Below are 19,745 nucleotides of genomic sequence, written 5' to 3'. Positions count from 1 at the left end.
TAGGTTTTGATTGTTTTATTGGTAATGGGGACATGTAAATGGCAACAAATTAACTTTTTAGTCAATGTGTGTTTCAACTATTTAACTGTACTAGAATGCTTAAAAGATGCACAAAAAAAAATATCGGAATTGGGGGGGTTTTCGGCAAGGAAAATATTGTATATTGGTATCGTGCAAAAATGTAGTATCGAGTCATCCCTACTTTTGACCAATCACATCAGATCTTTTCACATTAGAGCTGATCTGATTGGTCAGAAGACCAATTAGAGGAAAAAGATCAGAATTGGGCTCCCTGTGTGAACGCAGCCTACAGCAGATTGCAGCTTTTCATGACCTTGTAGTCGAGTGTTACAAAAGAGAAGTGGAGAGTCAAATTGTCATTGTCTTTTTTTTTATTAAGTAAAAATTAGACATGAACACGTGCAGACTAAAAACCAGTGTAACAAATTCACCACGATCCTAAAAAGGTTCTGAAATCAAGAGTCTGCATTCAGCTGTAAAAAGATACAGCCTGTTTCTAGAGAAGCCCAGTAGTCCTTTGCAATCTGTACAGCACACCGCTTTAGATGAAACAAACTCGGTAGTCACTTCCTTCAGTCCACAAAGTCTTGAGGTCTTTCCTGAATTATTATTTTGTTTGTTGTCGCATTCATTCCTTCTTCCACTGAAGAGTCGCTTTTATAAATCAAAGCGTTGTCATTAAATCAGCAGTTTTAACCATCTTTACACTGTAAATATGTTGTCTCCAAGTCCAGCATTTACATGTCAATTAAAACAGGTTTGAAAAGGAGGATTGTGGGAAAGCAGAACACAAAACTGCATCAAGGAGTGGACTCATCCTGCCCCTGGTTCAGCGGCGATGGCGTCCGTGCCCTGAGTGTCCACCACTGCTGCTGCTATGGCGTTTGGTCTTGTGGGTGTGCGCCCTTTCGCGCTCTCGGTCGTACGACCTGGACCGCTCCCTCCTGTCTCCACGGTGATGTCCTCCCCCAGCCCCACCTCTCTCGTGCTTGTGCTTCTTGGCCGAAGAGAGGTCCGACGTACTGCGGTCTCTGTCCCGCTCCCTCCCTCTCTCCCGTTCCCTCTCTCCTTTGCTGGCAGAGCGCGACCTTGACCTCTTCCTCTTGTGAGCCCCTCCACCGCTGCTGCTATGACGACTCGATGGCTTGGGGTCGATGTTGCCATGGTGGCCGGGCTTTGGCTTGAGGTGTGGGAGGAGGAGGGGCGAGGACGGGTGGCGTCGGGGTGAGGGGCTGCGGCTGTGAGACCGACTGCGAGAACGAGAACTGTAGGTCCCAGAACGACTTCGCCGGCTGTTGTAACTGAAGAGAGTAAAGAAAAGAGTTAAGTTTCCAGTTGAATATTACTACATGCGAGTGTGACACTGGTTGTAAAATACTGGCTGTAAAGTACCCCAGTAAACGGGCTGTAAAGTACCGCAGTAAACGGGCTGTAAAGTACCGCYGTAAACGGGCTGTAAAGTATCGCGGTAAACGGGCTGTAAAGTATCGCGGTAAACGGGCTGTAAAGTACCGCGGTAAACTGGCTGTAAAGTACCGTGGTAAACTGGCTGTTAAGTACCGCAGTAAACTGGCTGTAAAGTACCGCAGTAAACTGGCTGTAAAGCACCGCAGTAAACTGGCTGTAAAGTACTGCAGTAAAGCAGACATAATGAATGAAGTACTAAAGTCTTACTGTCTGCGTGGGGAGCGTGATCGCGAGCGAGTTCTGGAACGAGATCCACTCCTGCTGTTCCTCCCAATCTTAGCCTCCTTCCTCAGCCTGACAGAGAGAAAGGAGAGATGAAACGTTCCATTTCCATTAGGGGTGTTTGCTGTGTAAAACTTAATAAACAGAGTTTTCAAAAAAAAACTAAAAAAACTAAGAGAAAATATAGCCCTTTTCTTCCAAAACGAAGGGCCCTGCTGTGTTTAAGAGTAGTTAAAGAGCTGTGTGTGTTCCTCACCCGTTGTGTGGGCTCTTGGAGCCCTGGGCTCTGCRGTCTGGCTCTTTCTTTACAGGTTTGAGGGCCTGGGGGTTGGGCGATTTATCTTCCACCTTCACTATGTTGGGAGAACCTGGGGAACACATAACATGTCTTTAGACTGTGTGGTCCCAATTTAGAAATGGAATATTATTGTACTACTGTGTTAATAAAAAGAAAAAGGTAGTTATCTATGATGACTTGACCACTTATTTAAATTGGACAGCTACGGTCAACTCGGGCCTTAAATTGACAGCTATGGAAAAGTAAACTCACAGGGTTTGGATCCGGGCGAGAAGCCTCCCAGGTTGGACAGAGCTGGGGTCCCATCAGGGTTTAACCCTTTAGCCTTCAGCTTGGCCTCCTGCAAAGACATCTTCCTCTTCTCCACCTCCTTCTCCAGGTGGTCATAGTCCGGCTGGTAGAGAGAGAGACAGAGAGGGGTTAACTTCTCTAGGGTAGGGGGCAGCATTCGGAATTTTGGATGAAAAGCATGCCCAAATTAAACTGCCTGCTTCTCGGGCCCAGAAGATATGATATGCATATAACTAGTAGATTTGGATAGAAAACACTCTAAAGTTTCCAAAACTGTTAAAATAGTCTCTGAGTATAACAGAACTGATTTGGCAGGGTAAAACCTGAGAAAAATCCATTCGGGAAGTAGTTATTTTTTTGGGTTTTGTAGTTTTCTATTCAATGCCATTACAGTATCCATTGACTTAGGACTCAAATTGCAGTTCCTCTGCCCTCCACTAGATGTCAACAGTCTTTAGAAATTGTTTCAGGCTTGTATTCTGAAAAATGAGGAAGTAAGAGCAGTCTGAATGAGTGGACCCTAAAGTGTCACAGAGCTTTTTCATGCGCGAGACCGAGAGAGTGCCTTTCTTGTTTACCTTTTATATTGACGACGTTATTGTCCGGTTGAAATATTATCGATTATTTAGGCTAAAAACAACCTGAAGATTGAATATAAACATCGTTTGACATGTTTCTATGAACTTTACAGATACAATTTGGATTTTTTGTCTGCCTGTTTTGACTGCGTTTGAGGTTGTGGATTACTGAAGAAAACGCAAACAAAACTGAGGTTTTTGGATATAAAGAGACTTTATCGAACAAAAGGAACATTTATTGAGTAAATGAATGTCTGCTGAGTGCAACCATATGTAGATCATCAAAGGTAAGGGATTAATTTTCTCTATTTCTAAATTGTGTAACTGTTCTATCTGGCTGGCTACTGTTTGTAATGATTCGTCTACTGGGCTATGTTCTCAAATAAACGTACGGTATGCTTTCGTCGTAAAGCATTTTTTAAAATCTGACACCGTGGTTGGATTCACAAGAAGTTCATCTTTAAACCTATGTAAAATATGTTTTGTTTTCTGAATTTTTATAATGAGTATTTCTGTATTTGAATTTGGCGCCCAGCAGTTTCACTGGCTGTTGACAGAGGTCTCAAGTACCCAAGAGAGGTTAAGAGAGTACCTGGTGGTGGATTATGTTATACAGCAGGAGGATGTATGGAGGGTTGCTAGAAGGTTCAGGGGATGATACGTACCTTCTTCCTGGTGTAGAGTTTGAGTGTGGTGATACAGATATCCTTTCATCTCCTCTTGTGGCTCCAAACAGCAGGTACCAGTGAGGTCTGGATGGGAGAGGCATCTACAGACACACAGCACTTAGTTAATGGTGGTAAGCATTGGATTACGAACCGAAAGGTTGCAAGATCGAATCCCTGAGCTGACAGGGTAAAAAGCTGTCGTTCTGCCCCCTTTAAAAAAAAATGTTTCACTTTATTCACCCTGAACAAGGCAGTTAACCCACTGTTCCTAGGCCGTCATTGAATATAAAGAATTTGTTCTTAACTTTTTCAATAGGGGGGCGCATTTCGACTTTTAAAATTCGTTCCAAATTAAAAACTGCCTCGTACTCAATTCTTGCTCGTACAATATGCACATTTTCAAACATTTTCGAACAAACCATATATGTATTGGTAATATGAGTTATAGGACTGTCATCTGACGAAGTTTTGAGAAGGTTAGTGAATTTTTTTATATCTTTTGCTGGTTTATTCGCTATCGCTAACGTGCATGAATCAATGCTGGTGTGGTTGGCTATTGTAGTAAGCTAATATAATGCTATACAGTGATCCCTCCGCTTTCGCGTTTACACTTATCGCGGATTCGCTATTTCGCGGATTTTCATAATGCATTTTTTTTTTTTTGGTGCATTGTGCTCTGCATTCTGATCGCTAAAAACTCACTCCCCTTTCTTGTATCAAAACATGCTACGAATTGTGCTATCATTTTGTCGTCTCGTGCAGTTATGTGTACGTACATAAAACAGCTTGGCAAATTTACATTAAGTTGGCCAAATTATCTTGTAATTTCGCATCTCCTAAACCCATAATGTCGACGAAACGGCCTACACGTGAGTCACTGTATTTGTATACATGTATAGTTTGCTAATTGTAAAAAAAAAAAAAGTTTTCTATTTCGCGGATTTCACTTATGCGGGTCATTTTCGGAACGTAACCCGCGAATAAACGAGGGATTACTGTATTGTGTTTCGCTGTAAAACACTTAAAAAATCTGAAATATTGGCTGGATTCACAAGATGTTTGTCTTTCATTTGCTGTACATGTGTATTTTTCATAAATGTTTTATGAGTATTTAGGTAATTCACGTTGGTCTCTGTAGTTATTCTAGCTGCTTTGGTGAGATTTTGTGATGTGGCTGCAATGTAAAACTATGATTTATACCTGAAATATGCACATTTTTCGAACAAAAATATGCTATACCTAAATAATATGTTATCAGACTGTCTTGATGAAGTTTTTCTTGGTTAGTGACTATTTTATATCTTTATTTGGTCGAATTTGTGATAGCTACCTATGCAGTAAATAAAATGGTGGAAAAAAAAAATCAGAAATTAAAATCAGAAATGATGGCTGGATTCACAAGATCTGTTCTTTCATCTGGTGTCTTGGACTTGTGATTTCATGATATTTAGATGCTAGTATTTACTTGTGGGCTATGCTAGTCAGCTTTTCTACTGATGAGGGTGCTCCCGGATCCGGGATGAGTACCAAGTAAAAGTTACTGACTGGCCTAGTTAATAACTTCTTGTCAATAGGGGGGCGCCGTTTTCACTTTGGAAAAAATCGTGCCCAAATTACTGCCTCGTACTCTATTCTAGATCATACAATTGATATTATTATTACTTATTGGATAGAAAACACTGTGAAGTTTCTAAAACTGTTTGAATTATATCTGTGAGTAAAACAACTCATTTGGCAGCAAACGTCCATAAGGAAGTGAAAAATCTGGAAAACGAGGCTCTGTTTTTCAGGGCTGCTTTCATGCGGCTTTTATTTATCGATAGTATGCAACTTAATACGCTTCACTAATGTAACAGGCAGTGGAAGGTGGAATGGGGTGTCTAGCTTGATCTGAGGTCGAATAAGAGCTTTTGGAGTGACAGGTCCGGTATTTCCTTTGTCTTCGAAGGCGCGCGGGGGAGCTCGACATTGTCTTCTGAAAAGCGTTCGGTATACATGGCAAATATCTCCGGTTCTGATTTTATACATATGATAATAACATCATAAAGTAGGTTTTTTCAACCGAGTTTTATCAGTTTATTCAACGTTTATTGGGACTTTTGGAATTTTCCGTTCTTTGCGTCAAGAGAGGATGGGAATGTTAGCAACCTTGGCTAGCATTGTGGCGCGAATTCGACAGAAGAAATGGACATTCTAAAACCAAACAACGATTTATTCTGGACCAAGGACTCCTTGTACAACATTCTGATGGAAGCTCAGCAAATGTAAGAAAAAATTGATGTTATTTCGTATTTCTGTGTAAAATGTTGACTCCTATTCTCCGCCGTGTTGGTGAGTGCTGTCTCACAATAACGCAAGCTGTATGTTATGGTAAAGTTATTTTTAAAAATCTAACACAGCGGTTGCATTAAGAACCAGTGTATCTTTCATTTGCCATACAACAAGTATTTTTATGTAAAGTTTATYATGAGTTCTRTGGTCAGATTAGGTGAGTGTCCAAAATGTCTCCGGAGATTCTGGTGAATCGTTGCTACGTATTCACAATGTATAACCACGATTTGTAGCTATAAATATGCACATTCTCGAAKAAAACATAAATGTATTGTATAACATGATGTTATAAGACTGTCATCTGATGAAGTTGTCCAAAGGTTAGTGATTAATTTTATATATCTTTTGCTGGTTTTTGCGAACGCTACCTTTGCGGTGAATAAATGCGTTTGTGTGTTTGGCTATTGTGGTCAGCTAATATAATTCTATATTGTGTTTTCGCTGTAAAACACTTTTTAAAAAATCGGAAATATTGGCTGAATTCACAAGAATGTTTATCTTTCATTTGCTGTACACCATGTATTTTTCATAAATGTTTTATGATGAGTATTTATGTATTTCACGTTGATCTCTGTAATTATTCGGGCTGCTTTGGTGCTATTTTTGATGGTGGCTGCAATGTAAAACTATGATTTATACCTCAAATYTGCACATTTTCCAACAAAACAAATGTATTGTATAACATGTTATAAGACTGTCATCTGATGAAGTTGTTTCTTGGTTAGTGACTAATTTTCTCTATTTTGTCGGTTTTGTGAAAGCTACCTATGCGGTTGAAACATGGTGAAAATATGCGGTTGTGTGTTTGGCTACTGTGGTTAGCTAATAGAAATAGTGTTTGCTGTAAAACATTWAAAAAATCGGAAATGATGGCTGGATTCCCAAGATGTTTATCTTTCATTTGCTGTATTGGACTTGTGATTTCATGAAAATTATATTATATCCCTGTCCCGTTAGGCTAGGCTATGCTAGTCAGCTTTTTTTGATGAGGAGGATCCCGGATCCGGGAGAGAAGCGGTAGAGGTTAAATAAAGGTAAAATAAAATAAAAAATGCTACAAAATGTGGTCATTCACCAGGATGGGTAGGGAACGCTGGTTAAGAGACTCATCCTGTTACTGGAGAGATGTTGGGGGAAAAGTGGAAGACTAGAGATGGGGAGAAGACCAATCCAACGGTACCTGCAGAGCTCTGGCAGCCAGGTAGATGCAGGCACAGGCGATAGTTTCAGCTTGGAACCTCACAAACACATTGGTCCTGAGGCTGTCATTCATGTAGTTCCTACAAGACACAAGCAACATACAGAAACATAGCACCATCTCCTCCCAAACAGCCCATATCACAATGGTCTGGGCAGTCACCAGCTGGTTCTCAACAGCTACAGGGGTGCAGGTTTGTTCCAGCTTGACCATTAAATACTTGAACCATGTGTTAGTGCTGGGGTGAAACAAAAGCCTGCAAACTGTAGCTCTAGAGGACCACAGTTGGTGACCACGCCAATAAAGACAGTTATTAATCTGAAATAGTAATAGGCTAACGGTATGGAGACTCTAGTTTATCTTTGTCCTGCTACCTCTCTCTCTCTCAGGTGCATCCATGTTGGTGTTGAGCTGGACATGCAGCGTCACAATGAAAGCTTGTACACAGGACGGTGCAGACGGTGCAGACGGGGCTAGAGCCCACAGCTCCTTACCGTAACAATATGATGTCCAAAGAAATGAAAACCACTCGAGTACTATTTCAGAGGTGGACATGCGTCCTACTATTCGAAATGTCTTTAGAAAGTGCACATGCAAACTGAAGGTGAATGCAGAGCAGACCGAGGTGATCAGAGATATACTGCAGCCCTTTAGTAGAATGCAGCCATAGAGGCAACAACTCATCTCTTGGCTGAGAGGAGAGATGGAAGTTTCCCTTAACCACAGCTCAAGGATGAGATTGGACAGGTCAGACAAGAGCTGTGGGGTGGGATGGCATGCTGCACTCTAGTTAAGATATCATCTCTACGTAGCTTTCAACTTGAACTCCCATCAAAAGGCCTACACAATGCTGTTATGTCAGGTAACAGGGTTGAAGTTGTGTTTAAAGTGGGATTCTAATTGCAGCTAGTTGTCGGAGTTTCAGTGACCCTGACAAGGCTATAGCTCAGGCAAGACATGGAAACATCTGACCGACAGACAATGGACATTTCTGACTGATGGTTTTGCCATCTAGCGAGCAGTCAGACAGACAAACTGAAACAGAAAGATGGGGAGGGGGTGACAGAACACTGCTGGTAGAACCCCTACCCACCCAAAACATGTCCCCTTCAGGATTTAATGGAAGCTGGATCTGATATGCAAAACCTAGCTTTACTGACAACTAAAAATAAACACATTGAAATCTAAACTGGGCTTCTCTGAATAGTCTGACTACATTTAGCCACTCCGAGCCAGTCCTGGAGTGTGGCCGGCATAGGGCGGCGCACAATTGGCCCAGCGTTGTCCGTGTTAAGGGAGGCTTTGGCCAGGGTAGGCAGTCATTGTATAATAAGAATTTGTTCTTAACTGACTTGCCTAGTTAAATAAAAGGTTCAATAAATTAAAAAAAGAGTTGTCTGTCATATGATTTCAGATCAATTAAACAATATTCAGAAAACCAGCTCACACAGGGGTCCCCCAGAACAGGCTTCCCTAGACTTGCTGAGGGTTTGAACTTTGGACTGGTGGACTACTGATAGATTACTGCAAAAAGTGGCCAGTGGATATTGATGGGTGGCGAGACAGGTCCTTGGAGACAAAGCCTGAGCAGGATCAGCCTGTAAGACATGCCTGGAGACCACGTCAGTTTGGGAAAATCAAATAGACAGTTCAACAGTACACTTTAACTACTGCATCAAAAAGGCATACCCAGAAAACGGTTGAGTCAAAAAAAATACTTCAGGATATGTTTACTTCAAATCTAGAGCAAGTAAACTAGAAAAAAAATAAAGTAGAATGCAATAGTTATCTATATAGCTATCTAGAAAAAAATTATACAAATTTAACCTAGGAAGCAAAACCCCAAAAATACAAATCCTTCTGGACACCCCAAGAGAAAACAAGACGATGTCGGCAGTTGGGAAAGGCCCGCCCCCGTCAGTGAATCTCGGCAGAGAGCTCTCACTGGATTGGCTGTCTCCGAGAAGGGCAGCCAGCCAATGGGGGCGCTCCTGAGGTCATGTGGTTGGAGGAGCAGAGTTCAGAGGTTCTTTATGAGACTTACCAGCATGGACTACCCTTTAATCAAAGAGTAGAGAGAAAGGACAAAGTTAAACTGAGTTCCCTGGGCACCAGAATCATAGACTAGAAATAGCCATGCATGGACAAGAGGAAAACAAACAGGTCTCAATAAGACACTAATGAATCCATCAGAGAATAGAGGTTACAGAGGGTGGAGGCAGACTGTAATACAGCAGGTGTTTGTGACGTAGGGCACTGGGTTAGTTAGGGTACAGGCCATGTACTTACCAGGCGGTCTGGACCAGAGTCTGTCTCTTCACATAGTCCAGGACCTTGCAGGTACATGACGATGATCTGCGAAGAAGACAGTTGACATTATGCAATAATCAACACGGTTTCACATCCCCAGGTGCAGAATGCAAACCACCAGCCTGTACTGAGAAGAGAATGTTCTAGACACACCACACTACAGCTGTCATGTGCGTCACACAAACTATCACAGCCTTAATTGTAGTAGTGTTAGTGTAGTCTAATAGGTTGGCCTAATGCTAGTGTTTGAGAAATGTAGTTGTGACTTGAGAAAGAATAGCAGCGGCTGGGTCTACAGTTGAACTGTATGTGTATTCTGCGATGTAACCGGACTCACCGTGGCGATGCTTGACGTGTACACAGAAGCCCAGCTCCTTCAGGATTCTCCGCTCAGCTTTTGATCACTTGGGTTTTTGGTATTAATGTAGTTCTGATCAAGAATCAATGAACTTGCACTCCTGCTTTACAAAAGAATGAAAATAACCAAAAATGTTCCCCCCCTCAAAAAACAGAAAGCACCCTTGCCTTCTTTGACTGGTTCTCTTTCCCCTTCAACCAACTAAAAGCAACAGGCCCAAATGGTTTATTTTTTAGGGGGTTTGACTCCGTGATTTCAGTGGAAGCTTTTGAGTTACACTGAACCATGTCTACCTCAAGTCACCATGCATCACAGCTTTCACAGAAACATCACCAAAACCTGGACTACCCGTTCAGTTCTTCCCCTTGTAATGGAATAACCCGGACTACCCGTTCAGTCTTCCCCTTGTAATGGAATAACCCGGACTACCCGTTCAGTTCTTCCCCTTGTAATGAATAACCCGGACTACCCGTTCAGTTCTTCCCCTTGAATGGAATAACCTGATCTACCCGTTCAGTTATTCCCCTTGTAATGGAATGAATAACCTGGACTACCCTGACTTCAGTCACATAGTCCTCCCAACTAAGAAGCCTTACAAGCAAAACATGCACTTTCACCATGTATGGAAAGAAATACTCAGGTAAGGCCTACATTACGATTACTTACAAAACACGTACTCAAAACACATTTGTAAGGATTTTGTCATCACCGTCTATAGACAGATGTTGATGTATACTTTACTTAACCAGGAAGTCACATTGAGATCGCCATCTCTTTTTCAAGTGAACCCCGATTACAGAAAGCGCTACACTAGACGTATGTAAAGGACCCATCATCTCTGTTAACCCAGATAATAAAAACCAGTGCACTAAACGCAGCACACACATCTCACGATCCATTCAAAACGGGCAGATCAGTCTACAGGAGATAAGGCGCCACATCAGAAATGCAAGAATGGTAGCATTTTTATTGTGGTCCTCTGATATGACAAGGTAGCAACATGGCCGTACCCATCTAGTCCTCTGATATGACAAGGTAGCAACATGACGTACCCATCTGTCCTCTGATATGACAAGTAGCAACATGCCTACCCATCTAGTCCCTCTGATATGACAGGTAGCAACATGGCCGTACCCATCTGGTCCTCTGATATGACAAGGTAGCAACAGACCGTACCCAGTGGTCCTCTGATATGACAAGGTAGCAACATGGCCGTACCCATCTAGTCCTCTGATATGACATGTAGCAACATGGCCGTACCCGTCTAGTCCTCTGATATGACAACGTAGCAACATGACCGTACCCATCTAGTCCTCTGATATGACAAGGTAGCAACATGGCCGTACCCATCTAGTCCTCTGATATGACAAGGTAGCAACATGACCGTACCCATCTAGTCCTCTGATATGACATGGTAGCAACATGGCCGTACCCATCTAGTCCTCTGATATGACAAGGTAGCAACATGACCGTACCCATCTAGTCCTCTGATATGACAAGGTAGCAACATGGCCGTACCCATCTAGTCCTCTGATATGACATGGTAGCAACATGGCCGTACCCATCTAGTCCTCTGAAATGACAAGGTAGCAACATGGCCGTACCCATCTAGTCCTCTGATATGACAAGGTAGCAACATGGCCGTACCCATCTAGTCCTCTGATATGACATGGGAGTAACAGAACTTAATACATTTTCTAACTGAACAGTTAGCAGATCAAACATGACCAAAGTTGCTATTAAAACATGCATGTCATAGCAGTCTACATTGTCTTTACAAAAGCAAGTTTATATTTACTAATTTCCTAACTTCAGTGGTAGTCTAGCCAGGATGACATGAACAGTTCATGTTTCCAAGCTACTACACAAGCTGCAGTCTGGCAGCAGATGTAATGGGTTATATCTACTCCAAAACCTGACTGTTCAGTTTAGCATACCATGGTAAATTTCCAAGACAAAAACTGTTTCCTCCAAACAAACCTCTAAAAAGAGCCTGGAAAGCCCTGCTTATGTCCATCAATTACAGGTGATGTATTCTCATTAAAACTCAACCCACCCACCTCATAAATGTATTACATTTCCTCAATATTAAATCTAGATAGGAAACTAATGCATGCGAACAATTGTGCAAATGTTCTAAGGAGGAAAAGAAAAAAAGTGATATTTCTGTAAAAGCCATGAATGCCATTTGGTGAATGAGGGAGGTTGCTCTGTAGTACACACAGTATGTAGTGTTGAGCTACGTTACCAGAGGGTCCGCAAACACCAAAAGCTTAGACTGAGACAAAGGAGTCCAAGGCTCCCAGCCTAGGACCTGCGGCCAACCTGTCCTCCCCGATCCCAGTGCACCGCAGTGACTCACACCACGGGCGTCTCCCAGGGGAGGGGGGGGGYTGACACCTCGCTCATGGTTGTCATGCCGACTGCTTCATCTCTACGTACCATTCCACATCACCCAGGCTTTGGTAAATGTAGCTGGTCGCTGTTAGTTGGTTGCAAGGGAAAAGAGAACCCAAGTTAATACCACAGCCTTAGAATTGGAACTGAACAGATTATTCTGGTCAAAGACACTTGTCTAGCAGTGTGTCCTGTCTTCTGGTGCCTAGTAGTTCTCTCTTGGCAACCAACAGTTTAGGTTAGAGGTGCTAATGTATCACCTTTCACTGATCTACTTGTCTATGTATGTAGCTGTGAATATAATGTTGTAACTACCATTGATCAGAGATGAGGAAACTGAAACGTTTTAGAGTATGGTTTAGAGAGCATGGATCAACAGAAGGGCATTTTTTCACATTCATACATCAGAGCATCATCATACAAGATACGTAAAACATAGTTACTAATTAATATAATGCAAGATGAATATACTTGCATTTTTCCACAAATGGTTAACATACAATTAAAAGAGATGTAAGAGCGACAGAAACAAAGGATAGTTTCTATATGGATGCTTACCTTTTGCCTCTATGACTCTGTTTTAAATGGTGAAAAACATTGATGACGTCTCTGAATCGTCGTGGCGCTTCCTCGATCTTGGAAGCCAAGTTGACACAGGCCATTGCAACAATCTGGGGACACAAGAATAACAAGTTTTACCGTATGTTGCTAGATGTGGTTAGCTAGCAAAACACTAACATTACTCTGAGGCGTTGCAATGATAACGTCACCTAAAGTGACTAACTAGCTGCAATGACTATGAAATTGTTTCAAAAACAGGCTTGGTTACGTGCCACAAACCAGCTACGCTACTGTAAATTACAATATGGCCGCCAACGTAAACGTTCTCTACACACACACACCACCCGGTGCCGTTGCTAAACTAGCTAATGTTGTACTACTAATTTTCCGAGAAAGAAAACTTGGCTTACCTCAAAACTGTGTTTGACAAATGATTTTGAGTAGAAAAAACGATGAAAAAGAACTTGACCCGTAGCCATTGCCACCTGTAATGTAAAGAACAATAAATTAATACGACAGTTCTATGTAACGTTAAATGGAATTCAAAAATAGATATCCGCCATTTTGTGCTTGTCATCCCACGGCCACGGATGTCATCCCGCTGTCGTTAGTAAAGCGCAGCACGCGTTTAAATCAACGACTTATTCAAATAAGTTACATTTGTGACTGATAATTGCGCTAAATAATACCGTTATACACATGATTCGACAAATTTACCAAATTAGATTATGCTAATAAATAAGTTAGTTAGCTAACTAGTTAGCTGTGAGCTAACGTTAGCCTTGGCTTGGGCATTTCCCGGCCTTGTTTGGCCTTATTTTGACGGGTTATATAAACAAAGATGCGAGTTATTAAACAACACCAGCTATAGTACTCCTGTTTTCTATAAGATGACGGTACTGGATGTTTATTTTGAATGTTTACCTGTGGCAAGCGTAGAAGAATACCAGCCGATTGAATCAGCTCGCAACCCAGGATACGGAGGTCGGTCTCTGTGTGCAGGTCGAGGCCATCGAGCATAGACGGGGTTGGCTGAAGCCTTTCCTCTGGTATAAGAGAGTTGCTGATAGTGAGGTAAACTTCAGAATAAACTCTGTCACCGATAAGGATCCCATCACTGTTCGTGGATGTGTTAGGGACAGCGGAGAGGGGACCAGCTGCCATCTTCGTCACAAATGAAAGCAGTAAACGACACAACAACGCGGCAGAGACAGCTTCAACCACCGAGGAAAGGAAGGAGCAGAGCAAATCGATGACGTCAGCGCACGGTCGAACTACGAACAGTGTACATACGCGGGACTTTATGTGACAATAAGTAAATAGTTCCAAGCAATCATACATTTTGCTGAAGTGCCTTTACGGCTTTTTTACACGATAGGCTATACCATTGGTCATATAATTGTGAATACATTTTGATATATAATCCCATGGGAATGGGTGATGCAAGGGACAATTAGCAATCTTTTGGGAACTGTCTGGAATTTCCCAATGACGATGATTCTGGGAACTCTTTCTTTGTACAGCGTTGGAACATATCCATCCGCCGTCATACACTGCAACGATGTATCAAAAGGCAGCAGGTCTGCTACTTCCGTCCCTTTCCTTGCATGATAGCAGTCAGACAGAACAGTGCTTCCGCTTAGCGCTCTCACCAGTGAATCCCGTGTGGTTCTTATTGAATAAGCTGCAGTAGAACCACAAATTGAAACGTCTTTGTTAGAACATTTGACGTGCGGGTAGTCAGTTCTAGAGTCGTTCCATGTCATTTCAGCAAGCCATGACACCCACCATCTCAGATTGTTCTGAAATTGTTTATGTAGTTAGTAACAGATATGATTAGCATTCCTGAAACATTTAGTTGAAATATACTTTTATCTCTGAACAATGAAGCTAATTGATAGCACCCAAATTGGCCATTTTAATTTATAGGATTCAGATAATATTCAATAAATATAATACCTAACATCCGGTTTGGATCAAACTTCTTCCTACCAATGAGTAAGACATGAGGAATCCCCCCTAAATTTCAAAAGCTACCTACAGACCCCCACACCTCATGCCAATCCAACCCCAACAACCAGTATCAGTTCTCTATGTTAGACAAGTAGTATGAAGTTAAAGCTGGGAATATTGCTTCTCCACACTATGTAATGTATTCCCTGTGAATCTGGTGATGTTTTTTCATCCCTGTTTAGAGAAATTAGTCACTGAAGTTGCTGCATTATTTTGACCACTAAATTAGTCACTGAAGTTGCTGCATTATTTTGACCACTAAATTAGTCACTGAAGTTGCTTGTACGTTTTGACCACTAGGTGCCGCTGTTCCTGCTATACCAACACTTTTTAAAATCCATTTTGCTGGTCTCGTGTTTATTAAATAGATCCCAACATTTCCTTTGCAACTTTGGGTAGAAAACCAATAGATTTAGCATGATGACCATAAATGGTGTGATCATCCTCACAATTCAAACCAGTCCTCCGTGAAACAAATACAGTGTTAGTGTATTTAGCTGATTGCAGTCCGCCGTGGTGCAGACACCATCTAAAGGGAAAAGTATAGAGTATACTATATCAGATCACAGCATACATCCCTGCCCTCTCACGTCTCTTTCTCTCTCTCACATCTCTGTCTCTCTCACATCTCTCTCTCTCTCACATCTCTGTCTCTCTCACATCTCTTTCTCTCACGTCTCTTTCTCCCTCTCTCACATCTCTTCTCTCTCACATCTCTGTCTCTCTCACATCTCTCTCTCTCTCACATCTCTGTCTCTCACATCTCTCTCTCTCACATCTCTTTCTCTCCCTCTCACATCTCTTTCTCTCTCACATCTCTCTCTCTCACATATCTTTCTCTCTCCCTCTGATGTCTCTTTCTCTCTCACATCTATTTTTCCCCCTCTCACGTCTCTCTCGCGCGCGCACACGCACGCACGCACGCACGCACGCACGCARGCACGCACACACACACACACAATAAGATTAGGTAGAGTAAACTCCATGCTGTTTTCCACTTTTCATTTCCATGCCTTATTGTTGGTTATGTGGAGTGTGAGTTGGCAACTTGGCTGTAATGCTGTGTGGGTGCGTAGGTGGGTAGACAAGTATCTTCCCAATCTGCCTTTGTACTGCTATCCATCTCCAGGAACATGCAGGCTGAAATAAACAGATTATTCATTCAACAGATTGTTCTCATCGAACAGCTAAGTGGAGATAGAACGTTCCTCCATGCACATCCATTTAGCTGTCAGGGGTTGGCAGGTTCCTCACAGCTTCCATCAGAAGACGCACAAGGTGTTCTTTCTTCTCAGCCAGAAGCAGTTAGAGAGGTGTTGTTTGCACCTTCCATGGGAGATCTGTAATGTTGGTATTTAAACTGTGACCACAGCCGAACGGAACAGAGCTGTCTGGGCATGTTTTAAAGTATATCTACTCCTATCAGTTTTTTATGTTCTCCTGACGGTTTCCTCCTTACTTTTCTATCATCAGATGTCTCGTAGAATCACAGGGGAAAAGAGAGAAAAAGTATAGATTCACTGGAGAAAATCCATAATCCTATGCAATGCCTTTGAGGTGTAGAGGGTTACCATTTACTGATGGATGTGGTAATTATTCAGGTATTCCCCTGACAGACAGACTGTTTACCTTTACCAGTTGGTTACCTTTTCAGTTTATTTGTTTATTTATTTATGAGTGTTTTGTATAACCAGTTGAGAGCTGTAATCTACTATAGTACGAGAGGCCTGCCCTATATCTTAACCCTATATCATAACCCTATATCATAGCCCCATTACATAGCCCTATATCTTTAGGCCTATATCTAACCCTATATCATAGGCCCTATTACATAAACCCTATATCATTAACGCCTATATCTTAGCCCTATAATATAGCCCTATATCTTAACCCTATATCTTAACCCTATATCTTAGCCCTATATCATAGCCCTATATCTAACCCTATATCTTAACCCTATATCTTAACCCTATATCTTAACCCTCTATCTTACTCCCTATATCTTAACCCTACTATATCATTAACCCTATATCATAGCCCTCTACACTCTATAAACAACTCTGGATATTAGAAGTCAACAGGTAGCACAGAGGTTGCTCTGCCAATGTATGATGAAAATCAATCTGACAGCTTGACAGAAGGAATGACAGCCATTTTTCTTCAAGCACAATGCTTCTACGATGACAGTTGGACACAGATTCTCTAATCGTCTCACACATCAGCACTATTGGGCCGGGGCCCCAATGTCATGCTCAGGCAAAAACTAACAAAGAAGCAATAATATAATCTAATGCTAATGGTGAGCTGCAGGACAGGGATAGTAGAGGGATAGGAGACAGTAGAGGGCGACAGAGTACAGAAGATGGATGAATGTGCAGCCAGGTCACCCGTGATACAATACATATTAGAAGTCCATCCATGCCTGAGGACGTCAGTAGATGACGTGGATACCGCCACTAGGGGCAACAGTGAGCGCTGTTCCCTTCAAGTAGGTTCTCGTTTTGCTAGGGTGTTGATGGATGAGGATGGTGTGCTAGGATGTTATGGATGAGCGATGGATGTGCTGGGGTATTATGGATGAGGATGGTGTTCTGGGGTGTTATGGATGAGGACGGTGTTCTGGGGTGTTATGGATGAGATGGTGTTCTAGGGTTTTATGGATGAGGATGGTGTTCTGGGGTGTTATGGATGAGGATGGTGTGCTGGGGTGTTCTGGGTGTTATGGATGAGGAAGGTGTTCTAGGTATTATGGATGAGGAGGCGCTGATCTACTGCGGGTGGATTATAGGATGAGGATGGTGTGCTGGTGTAGTATGGGATGAGATGAACTGTATTCTGGCCTCGGTGTTATGAGATTGAGGATGCTGTTCTGGTCAGAGTGTTATGGATGAGGTACGGTGTTCTGGGGTGTTATGGATGACGAGATGAATGTGCTGGGTGTTATGGATGAGGATGGTGTTCTGGTGGTATTATGGATGCAGGTGTGTTCTGGGGTGTCTATGGATGAGGACGGTGTTTCTGGCGTGTTATGGATGAGGATGATGTGCTTGCGGTGTTATGGATGAGGAGGTGTTCTGGGTGTTATGGATGAGGATGGTGTTCTGAGGGTGTTATGGATGTGAGGATATGGTGTTCTGGGGTGTTAATGGCATGAGGCGAGTTTCCTGGAGGATTATTGATTGTCTGAGCTATGGAGGTGGTTTCTGGGGTGTTATGGACATGAGGGATGGTATTCTGGAGGTGTTTGATGGGATGGCTGTTGGTCTGGGTGTTGTACATGGTAGAGGAGGGTCGGGTGAGGATGAGTGAGATGTGCTGGGGTGTTATGGATGAGGACCGGTGTATCTGTGGAGTGGTCTAATGGTCATGAGGATTGGTGTCTGGGGTGTTGATGGATGAGGCACGGTCCCGTTTCTGGCGCTTGTTATGGAGAGGGTGTGTGGTGATGTCGACAGTCGTCTCGCCTCCGCGGTGATGTTGATTAAATCCAATGACAGAGCAATTAAGGGATTTTCACTATGATTTTAGGTTTTAAGCCCTGTCTCCAAGACCCTTAACCCTTAGAGATGGCAGATGCGGGTAAATCTGCCTCTGGTGTAAATAGGTTGCATGTTGAATCCAGTGACAGAAAGCTTTTTTCGTTTTAAGCAATATCCCAAAACCTTACACCCTTACCTTACCATTTTTCCAGACGTTTATGCCTAATAATTAACCTGTAACACATCTGAAATTGTGCGTCTTGAGCAGCATTGGATTGAACTGTCTAAATTCTGGACGCGCAGACCGTGAGATCTTGGTCTGGAATGTGAGGACAGCGCTTTCATGGTGCCTGATAGCGCATTAGCACATCACACCACACGCTTTGTTTGTACTGTAGCGGAAGCCAGAGCGGTACCTTGGATGGTAGCCTTGTGCTGGCGTCTGACGTGTTCACAGCTGTGTGCTGCTGTAGTTCAGTGTGGTGTTAAGTTTGATGTGGTGTCAGAGGAGGATGTAGCCTGTGTGACCTGTGGTGTGTGTGTGTGTTTGTGTGTCTAGGAGCCATATTCTGGCCTGACATTGTTACCGCTGCTGCTATTGTTCTAATGGGAGCGGGCTGTGTGGTTACAGGTTACACACTGCTGTATGAGTGATTGTGACGTTGCCTGGGTGATGTACCGACTTTGTGGTTACCTAAGGAGTGGACGCTGTCTCCAGCAGTGGCGTTCCCTGCCTGTTATGCTAGGACAACAGCAAGCTGTAGGAGCGAGAGGGAGCTGACGACTACAGTACAACACACACACACACACACACACACACACCACACACAACACACACACACACAAGCACACACACACACACACAACATCACACACCACACACACACACACACCACACACACACACACACACACAACACACACACACACACACACACAACAGCACACACACACACACACTAAATCCAAGTTGAGCATACACCCAACGACAGTGTCATTTGCCAGTCGAGTATTCACAATCACACACTCTTAAGCGACATGCCACAGACGGTTTTATTAGATCGTTCAACCAACAAACCATCACCAACCTCACACACATCTTACATGCAGTACCACGGTGATACTGAGCATTCTTTCTCTGGTTGCTCTGGCGTGACACTTCATTACTGGGTGAGTGGAAGGCTCATGGGACGTGGCGATATTCCACATATGGCCACAAGAGCGTAGTTGGATAGCAGCGGTATAGGGTATCTCCCTTGGGAATGACGACAAGGAGATTTAGTCACACCAAACACAAACACACACACCACATAGAGACACACCCACACAACATAGCAGGACACACACATACGCATGCACACCACACAACACACCCACACCACACAACACACACACACATTACGCATAGACACACACCACTCCCTCACAAGTGTGTAGGTGGAATCAACTCTCAACACACTTAAATTCCCTATTGACACATGCGCATGCCTGTTCTGCAATGACAATAGCATATGAAAACACACACACAGAGCGCCTCACTTCTTCAACTGTGTT

General features: G+C 42.8%; 1 protein-coding gene and 1 long non-coding RNA gene across 2 annotated transcripts; one reads left to right on the top strand and one right to left on the bottom strand.

The window, feature by feature from the left end:
* Positions 1-13,972, bottom strand: LOC112072732 (cyclin-L1-like). Its single transcript, XM_070439903.1, is given in 14 exon segments — positions 1-1,322; positions 1,696-1,782; positions 1,967-2,078; positions 2,261-2,402; positions 3,543-3,589; positions 3,592-3,646; positions 7,057-7,156; positions 9,364-9,407; positions 9,409-9,429; positions 9,681-9,797; positions 9,800-9,842; positions 12,698-12,810; positions 13,111-13,185; positions 13,625-13,972. Coding segments are annotated over 14 exon segments (1,668 nt in total). The 5' UTR covers positions 13,865-13,972; the 3' UTR covers positions 1-850.
* Positions 10,052-11,003, top strand: LOC139024921 (uncharacterized). The gene is made up of 3 exons (XR_011476322.1): positions 10,052-10,734; positions 10,859-10,901; positions 10,943-11,003. It is a non-coding gene; the product is annotated as an uncharacterized lncRNA (long non-coding RNA).
* Positions 13,973-19,745: the final 5,773 nt, after the last annotated feature.

The sequence above is a fragment of the Salvelinus sp. IW2-2015 genome, unplaced genomic scaffold (genome assembly GCF_002910315.2).
Source record: "Salvelinus sp. IW2-2015 unplaced genomic scaffold, ASM291031v2 Un_scaffold2014, whole genome shotgun sequence".
Lineage (NCBI taxonomy): Eukaryota > Metazoa > Chordata > Actinopteri > Salmoniformes > Salmonidae > Salvelinus > Salvelinus sp. IW2-2015.
Note: the sequence above shows the minus strand (reverse complement) of the source record. Positions and strands in the feature narration are given on the sequence as shown.